At 34.9% G+C, this 9,778-nt stretch overlaps 1 protein-coding gene across 1 annotated transcript in view; it reads left to right on the forward strand.

The window, feature by feature from the left end:
• Window positions 1–3,541: 3,541 nt before the first annotated feature.
• LOC138191061 (muscleblind-like protein 3) overlaps window positions 3,542–9,778 on the forward strand; it is a 12,783-nt gene continuing 6,546 nt past the window's right edge. Inside the window, exons 1-2 of the mRNA XM_069136615.1 lie at window positions 3,542–3,802; window positions 9,358–9,442. Of these exons, the coding sequence (XP_068992716.1) occupies window positions 3,710–3,802; window positions 9,358–9,442 (178 nt within the window). The 5' untranslated portion in view covers window positions 3,542–3,709. The remainder of the gene's footprint in view (window positions 3,803–9,357; window positions 9,443–9,778) is intronic.

Raw genomic sequence — 9,778 nt, forward strand, 5'->3', positions numbered from 1 at the left:
GTGAACCTTGATTAAAATCACTTGATACTGATGTATGTCGAACTAGCATCGTGCTAGAGTGTTCTGCACATCAAAACTAATGCTCACTCATCCCGATTTCTCCATTCAATTCTTTTCCGTGATAATGAGCGTTTGGTGATTCAAAAATTGTCCATGTATTCTCAACTAGCACCGTGCTAGACTGTGCTAAACATCAAAACTATCGCCAGCTTAATCCGATCGATCGATCCCAATTTTTTCAACGGTTAATAGCGTTTATTGATTTGATAATTGTTAATATGTTCTAAACTAGCAGCGTGCTAGACTGTGATTTGCGTAAAAAACACTTTCAGAAAAAATCGGTTGAACGTCAAGCCCTATGCACGATACGCATACCTGTTTGCCTAATTACGTCTAAGAATTCGTAACGATAAAAAAAATTACGCAAAGTAGAACGATAAAAAATCGTTTATGCGTTATAAATCTGCATGATCGTCCCGTTGACGCCTGTTGTGTGCTTAATGCTATTATAGTTGCTCTCACTGTCACCCGAACAAGAATTTGCCTTGGACAAATGTTCGAAATTCTAGCATAATTGAAAACACAATACAGCGTAAGCTTACAAGGGAACGAAAAAATTTTAGTTTTACATGCCAAGAAACCAGTGAGCTTCAAATAAATACGGCGTAATCATATTTCCACCAAAAATTTACTTCTAGCAGACACTGAAGAGTCAAAGAAATTTTCGCCATCAATGCTAAATATCAGAAACTTTAACAACGATCTAAGAATTGAATAATTTTATAGATCGATTTTTTTTACTAGAACACAAAAAGACTTGGGGCACATGCTCAGGGTTGAAAACCCCAATAATATGTTAAACAATGGACAATTCCAGAATTTCATTCAACCATAAAAATCGAGCACCGCATGTTTAGCGCATACTCACGTCACCAAGCGACTGATTTTTAACTAGTGCATGTTGAACTCGAGGTTACAAAATACACAACGTGACATCGACTATGCATAGAGCAGTAACATAGTGCTTAAGAATGGGTTCACACGGTTGTAAATAGTGTGAAACTTTGTTGATTGCGTTAATATTATTAAGTGAGGCTGCATGTCAGTATCCCGATAGACGCATGTTGTCCCTGGTTTCGGCATCGATATTTCGGCGCTAAAGAGAAGTAAATTTTGAAACCGGAACAAGACAAAAGAGAACAAACATTGCTCACCGTTTACCTTTTAAAAATACTTAAAATTTCGTCGGTCAAACATGAATATTGCTCTTCTCTGCGTGCGGAACCGCACTTCCAATTGACATAAAAGTGAATTTCTCACGGGGCAGCGCGAATTCCAAAATCAAAGACGTGACCGCGGTTCAGTCACTGTCGGAGCGTCTCTGCGTCAAGGCGAGCGCTCGCTATCTTGCGCGCATGCGCGTTTCCAAACAAGCTTTCGCGCAAGCGGGCCCGCTATTCGTGTTTGACGAACGGGATTCGCTTAGCATTCGATCGTACAACGTGCAGCGTTCTCTTCCTCGCGCCGAAAGATCGTATTCATTGTAGTTATCAGGTGCTACGGAAACGTTCGGGGTCAGTGAAACTGAGCGAGTTACGAAGAGTGAATGATGTGATAAATTTCAAATTTTCGTCAGTTCAGCATAATTCGCGCATGCAGTAAAAAAAAAAGAAATAAATAGCAACGTTCGTTATTATTTATTTTATTTTTTTCTCTTAAACATTGACCATTAATTATTCAATAAATATTTCTTTTATCTTTCTGTTTCATGCCTGCGCCTATCTGCCTGCTGGATACACACGCCTGTTATTATCGATTATATTCGTGCCTTTCCTCGACACTTTTAATGCCGTTTTTTATTTTTTTTTTCTTTTTATTTTTTTTCTCTATTCTCAACTCTGCATCCTGATATCGTCTTCTCCTGCGCGTTAATGGGCAACGCTTCTCCTCCTCCCAATCGTCCTGACGTCGAACCATGGCACCTCACATGAAACTTCCACATCCCCCGCATGATTCTTCGATGCAATGTTATATCCTTTACAAAAAAAAAAAAAAAAACCTCCGAATCACCCAAATAACATACTAAACAAAAATTTGACCAATACCGTTCGATCCTTTTCCTGTGTTTTGTCCCCGTTACTTGAATCGAATTGCCGTTCACATTTTAAATACGATACGATACTTGTGTAACAAAAAAAAAAAAAAACCATCGGTATATGTTGACTTTCATCGCGTTTCACAATTCTGACATACCTGTTTGTTTACATTCTCGTGGATATGTTTTAACTTCGAATTCCTTTTTTTCTTTTCAACTTTAAAAAAACGTGGCTCTCACCGCATACGCGAACAAATGCACTTGACAATTCCGTTGAAATACCAAACGGATTATGAAAAACTTAAATCAATCGGAATTATAAAATGCAAAACGACGAATCAAATCAACGACAACTAATATAAAAATCATTTCAAAACCCTCTAATTTTTTTTCTTTACCCTGGTGTTGGGCCGTTCCGCATATTTCATACACGTATATGTATACATGTATACATATATCAATGATAATACTCCTATTTGGATTTATGATGCAAAACAAAAAAAAAAAAAAAACATGTATTTGAACCTCACCAACGTTTTTCTTTTTTTTTTTTTCTTACCATACTATTTCAATCCTTGGTTCTACTTATTTTACATGTCCCTTCAAAAATCCAATCGAAAACAATATCAATGATTTTGACAAAATTTTTATTTCTTCCTCGTTGAGCCGTAACTACTATTATTGTCTGTTACTCACTATTTACTGTTATTATTATTATCTTCGTCCCATACTCATAATTAATTCGTAATTATCGAAATCGCTGGCTTGGTTATGTGTGCACTGCCGCTGAAATTATTGCCATGGCCGCCATTGAAATATGACTTGTGATACCTCGTTATTATCCTTTTTTTTTTCTTACTGCTACTTTAATACGGTGTTTGGTAATTGACGCAATTTAAAAATAAATCAAAAACACGATCGACCAACCAAATTCATGTTTAAAATAATATAATAATTGTAAACATACCTTCGTCCCTATGCGCGCGTGTCTTGAATCAATAAACGATTGAAACGGAATTAAACCAACAATCGAAATAAAACTGATAATGGAATAACAAAATCGAATGAAATGTGTTTTGCTGATATTTTTTTTATTTTTTTTTTGTAACCCTCGGCGTTTCTCGAATTACAAAAACAAAATAATACATTTCTCTGTCACATCGGTGTTCAATTTTTGGACGATATTTTTTTTCTTCTCTGCATGGTTCTTATATTATGTAATACACGTTTTTGCCGAAATTATACGGATTTCGGTACATGAATTCTGGGTGTTTAAAAATATTAAAACAACAACAAAATATTTACTCACACGCACACATATGCACGCACGGAACGGTAATTCGAAATCGATAACGAAAATTGACGAAATTTCTTCAAACTAAAAAAAATTGCTTAAAATCGAAATGATGTGGAATAAAAAAAAAAAAAAAAAAACAACAATTATGTGCGCTTAAAAAAATTAAAAACGAATCTCGAATACGAAAATAATTCAACGACAACGAGAATGGAACAAATGAACCTACCAAAACGAATCAAAAATAATAAACATTTCGTTAACAATGATAATAATCCATTTTTCAAAATATACCGTACCAACACTGCCTCGTTTGCTGCATGTGGACCGCCTTAGCAGCCTTAGCCACTGTCGGGGCCCAAGTGGTGCCCCAAAACGCTCACTGTGTCATCTACACAGACAGCTGCGGACAGGTAGACTCATTATTGTAACCAGTTTTTATCTAGTCTCGGGCCTGTATCCTACTCCATTCTCAATTTCAACCTGTAAATTAAATTCGATGCTGTTTTTGTTTTTTCAAAAACGACGTCAATCGAACCGTGTAACCGGCACGAATTTTGACGCGTGAAAAATCCGGTGAACACCTTTCTTTGCTTTCCATTTTATTGAACGATTGATGATAAATTAAAAAAAAGAAAAAAAAAAATCATCTCTTCTCCTTTTTTCCGATTCGTTTTTCTCAAATCGTTGTTAAGAGAAAATTTACAGGCCCGAAACTAATCTTATTGCCGCTAACACTCAAAGTTGCCGTAGGGATATCGGGGTCTGTCTAAATCTTATTCTATCATCTGACTTCTTTCACCACGTAAATTTCACTTTCTCTCTCCTTCCGTATCGCTACTATCTTCACGTTGTACAACACCCTCTATCGGTCTTTCCATCACTATCTTGTCAGTCATCGGTGTTCACATATGTGTCTTTCTATGCATTCTAACAAGAGAAATAAAAAAGATATTTTTACACGCTTGTGCATAATATTATACTTTGCAATGAAAACACCAAAGCTTTTACGGGCGCAGCTATTGAATGCATACAATACCTAATAAGCCTTAAATTATGACGGAACCCTGCCGAGCCTCCCGACTCGGATGATCACAAAACGCGGTAGACAAACTGTGCGGCGAAAAGTCGTTAGATACCAGTAAAATTGCAGTCAGGCTTCTCTTATCTCGACGGCAACTTTGGCTATAACACGTAGCTTTTATCGATTGATTTGTCATTTTTTTTTTTTGTGTATTTTTTTTTTTTTTTTTGACAGAGAGAGAAGGAAGGATGCCCTCTCTTCTTCCCTCTCTCTCTCTCTCTCTTTCTCTCTTTCTCTCTCACCGGCTCACTGCTCACCGCAACTATAACTTAATTTGATGATTGAAAAATAAAACACACACACTCGAAGAAAATAATAACCACTTATTTGCCTCATATATGCATATATCTGGTGTTTGTGTCCCTCCCTCTATACATATATTATATACATATTGCGCCGCCTAAAGCAACAGAAAAAATCCAAACATAAAAGTAACCAAAAAAAAAAAAATTAGAAAACCATCAATGATTGTGCTATATATTTGTTCAATGTTTCGTTTCGCTAAATTTTCTGAAAATTTCAATCCCGAATCGAACGAAGAAAGTTGAAAATATTTAAGAAAAGTATTTCTGAATTTGTCCCGAAATCATATTTAATTGTCGAAATTTTTGGTTGTTTTTGGTTATTTTTTTCTCTCACTGCTTTGAATTGATGAACAATAAAGAAAACGCACAGCAAGAAAAAAATGCTATAGAAACATTCTCCGGCATTTAATATCGGTGTTCTGATCTGCCAGAAGCTTGATTTGGATTTGTACTTAACCGCTTATTCATCCTTATTGTGTACGCCCGGTGAATATTACTACATAAACATACATTACATACATACATATACATCTATTAAATATACAAGCATTACTTTGCTAGCCGTGAGTTTGAATCTTTCGTACTAGTTTCAAAATTATTTTTTTTTTTGTTTACCGTCACAATGAAGTTTTTTTTTTTTTCACTTCTAACAACAAATATTTTATTTTCCATGCATAAATATACAGCAAACGAATCGATGATTCCAACTTAGCCGCATTCATTTGACATGAAAATTATAACTGTTGCTGTAGCTGTTATAATTGTTAATTTATTATTGTTGTTGTCGTAACGGAAACAAAATTTTGCAAGCCCAGACATTTTACTTCATGTATAACGCATATTGTGTGTAAATTATACGTGTATCTTTTGAAGTTATTGTGCAATAACAATAATACTAATAATCGTAGCAATTGCTGTTATATCTATGATGTATAATATAGTTATGGTTGCGGAGCCGCAGTTTGAAATACTATTTAGTAATGTTGGAACTTATTTGCAGTAGAATATCTTTATTATATTATATACACATACAATTTTTATAAATACGTATAATACTTGAGAAAGATAATCTGATTTTTTTTTTTTTCATCCAACTCACGTACGTATTTATACTGATTGTTGTTATTGTTTTTTATTTTGGAAAGCTTATATATTATATACATATATATATATATATATACATTACGAAACAAATTTTCCCCCCCTGCCCCTTAAATATTTTTCATATATTTTACACAAACACATGCACACGCTGTACACACATGTGTATAACAGCAAACAAAGAAAAAAGCCGCAGTAAAACCGAATCTTTGGGAATTAAATTTATTTATTTTTTTCTTTGTTTCTAACACGCTTGGGTGAAATCACGGACGATTGATTACGCAACGAAATCACTTCTTACCTTTATCGTTTTTCAAAAATATTCAAACCGTTACCCTTCAATTACTTCAAATTGCTTGAGAAATATATGTGGTAATTTTTTTTTTCTCCACAACGCATTCGACGGAAAAGAACTTTAATGCATATTTATCTAAGCCTTTGACACACGTATAACACAACACGCTCACACGCAAGAATGCAAAAAACGCACACGCATACAAATATACAACCCCGCCCCCCCCCCCCCTTCTCCCGGGCCATTATATTTGCATGACCAGACTCTGTGTGTTCGTAGCAAGAAGAAAAAAAACCAGTTACCTCTTAATATTAATATTATTATTAATAATAATCGTAACAATAATAAATTTATCTATGTATATTTATTATATACAACTACGAGAGTTATTATATATAATTTATATACGTACATACTGCAGTAGTTACACACACCTTATAGTATATTTGTAATATTAATACAGCTTGTATAATGCCACTGTAATACCCGAAGAGACTCGGCACGGTTTAGCGCCGCATCAAATTTCGGGATCCGAAGTATCTGTGTGGCTGAGGCAAGATGGCGTCGCAACGGGCAATCAGCTGATCCTTATTGGCTGAATTTCGCGACTCTCGAGCATCTTGCAAGCTGTTACTTCCTTTTTCCGTCACGTCGAGTAAACTGAGACAAAAGACGTAGAGCGGCAATGAAATTTTATTATAAAATACATTTCGCAGACTTTTTAATTCCTGTGTCATAACAACGGTAGTAGAGAAACGCGAGGCTAACCCGAGTCGGTCTTATTGTCATGTCGCGATTTAGTTATCGATAGATGAAATTTTCTGTATGAAAATACCCGCGACGCAATTCATTGTTCGATTTATATCACTTGTAATTGTCATACGGTATACATAATTATACGTTCTACTGCTATACCGCTACTGCTACTGCTACTGCTACTGCTACTGCTACTGCTACGGCTACTGCTACCGTTACCGTTCATACACACGAACACCACTATTATTATATTATTATGTACCTAAAACTGCAGTCTTGCTTTTATAATAATATTACCGTAACTATTTTTCAAACGTACATGGATAGTTTTCATTATTTATATAGTATATATTGCAGATACACACACACACGCACACACACACACACACGTTTAAATACGCTCACTCACATTTAATGATGGATTTGAATTTTTCAAGATTGCCGAATACTCTCAATGTCAATATTACATATAGATTATACCTTGTTGAAACTTATATATTACATCTTGCACGCTTTTGAATATACGATTATATATGGTGAGCCTTGGTACTATTATACTGCATATATAAATGAGGTTATGTTTTCTCTTTTTTTTTACGCAGGCTGATCTAATAGATATTTTTAATTATTTGGTTTCATGTTTATACCGCCAACCTACGATTCGTGTTTTCCTACTTATTTTTTTTTTCATCTCGTCCCTCTCTTGCACTTGTTTTTCGACAACATGCATAACCTAACATTTTTCTGGTAGGTCGTTGTATATACATATATACGTATATACAATTGCTTTGTGTCTTAACGTGTTTGTGCTATACATACACATATTGCATATTATTTATACATTATACAATCGATGTTTAATTTCACGTAATGTATATTGGATATACGTTATACTTGTATACCATGTATACATGCATTCTTCACTATTTTCTTTCTTTATCCTCTTTACAGTATATGTATGTATCGATATAAAGTATAGATATTGACAGCAGTATATGATCTAGACATAAATACGTACAAATCACATGCCGACGCATATCAACGGATAATATATAAGACTTAGTAGTTGGTTTTGTTATTATTTCATATGTTTACACCTTTTACACAACATATACTAATAATTATCGATATCCAATATCGAGATAATCTTCGATCGACGAACCTGTCTTGCGTCACTTCATGCAGCTGAATGGCCCGTCGAGAAGAGAGGGCTTTTTCACATAGCGTACATATCATGTATTATCTACTACACACTACACATCGAACGATAACGACAAAAATCATATAAATTATTCAAAAACAAAAAAAAAAAAAAAAAACATTCGATTCACTTCCGTTTGCGTTTCTTTGACTACTTATTCACACATGCGAGCACGTACATACACATACACGCACTCGTCAAATAATCGCCCAAGTGCAGAAAAACTTATAATATAGTGAGACAGATGAAGAAAAAAGAAAATCAAAACGTTCTACTGCAAATCAAATTATAATTATTGTCATCACATGTAATACAGAATTGTGTTTTCGTTGATTTTTTTTTTTTTTTTTTTTTTTTTTAAATTCCAATTCGGAACGTACGAATGATCAACGAATCGTCGCTAATCGTGTTTACTTTTCGAAAAAAAAATATGCATATTAAATTAAAACAAATCTGCACTTTGTTCGTTGGTTATTCCAGCGTGACAATTTCATATATGATATATTAAACTAGATAGTGTTTGAATAGTATGAAGTATACCTAAGTGAATAATCGTCAAATTTTTCTTTCTTTTTTTTTCTTTATTTACTTACATAGTATGTAAGTCAGTATATAATATTGAGAGCAAACATGAAAGACGTGAAAACGGAAATCACAAAGTGTATTATATGTACAGGTCGCACGGATTGCGATCGTCCCGCGTTATGAGACCATCTGCGGGAAAAAAGATGAAGTTGAAATTACGAGAAACAGCCTTATATCGAGCGGACTTATAACGAGAGACGAGAGCGGAACATGTATTTGGGTTGATTGTTACTGTTCAGGAAAGTCTGAAGATTGTTTCCGGATAAATACCACGCATATAGTACACTATGTATACATACATCTGACAAACAAACATGTATGAAGTATTATACGGATCGTATAATATTATGATACATTTGTATGAATAGAAATAAATATTAACAATAAGTTATAGGTTAGAGATATAAGGTTATTTATATGATAGACGCTTTTTAGATTTTATTGAATGAGAAGGGGAAAGAAGGGCGAGGGGGGGGGGGGGGCGGAGGGAGGGTGGGAGGTAAAGGTATTTGTTACCCACAAAGCCCGAGATGGGGTACCTGTATGGAATTTGGGATGGGGTTGAGGGGAAGGGGGAGAAAATTAATCCACCAAATTCGATCATTCACACGGCTATAAATCGTATTTGTACTTTATTTCAGTTACTGGACACCCTCCCGGTGTGCCAAGATTTTAATCGTCAGTTATGCAATCGACCAGCCTGCAAGTTCGTCCATCTACATGACGGTGAGTCCTTTCTTTCGTGTTTCCTCTGTTTTTATAGTATTTTACTACTTGTGCAGCCCTCGGAGATGACCTCGGTTCGTTGACGATTCCTTTTTCAACCTTGTTTACCTCACATCCCTCAAAATTAAAATCGGATTTTTATCGTTTTATTGCCAGTCGTTCTTTACTTCAAATCCTTGAAAGTCGAAGTTTATTACCAGTCTAATATCTGTCATTAATGATACCGATCTCTCTCTTGCCACCGCTTACATTACCGAATACACGGAAGTGAACATTTGAATAGTTTAGTATGTTAGTATTAGTATGTATCGGTGAAAAAATCGGCTCGTCACCTAT

The sequence above is a fragment of the Neodiprion pinetum genome, chromosome 5, assembly GCF_021155775.2.
Source record: "Neodiprion pinetum isolate iyNeoPine1 chromosome 5, iyNeoPine1.2, whole genome shotgun sequence".
NCBI lineage: Eukaryota > Metazoa > Arthropoda > Insecta > Hymenoptera > Diprionidae > Neodiprion > Neodiprion pinetum.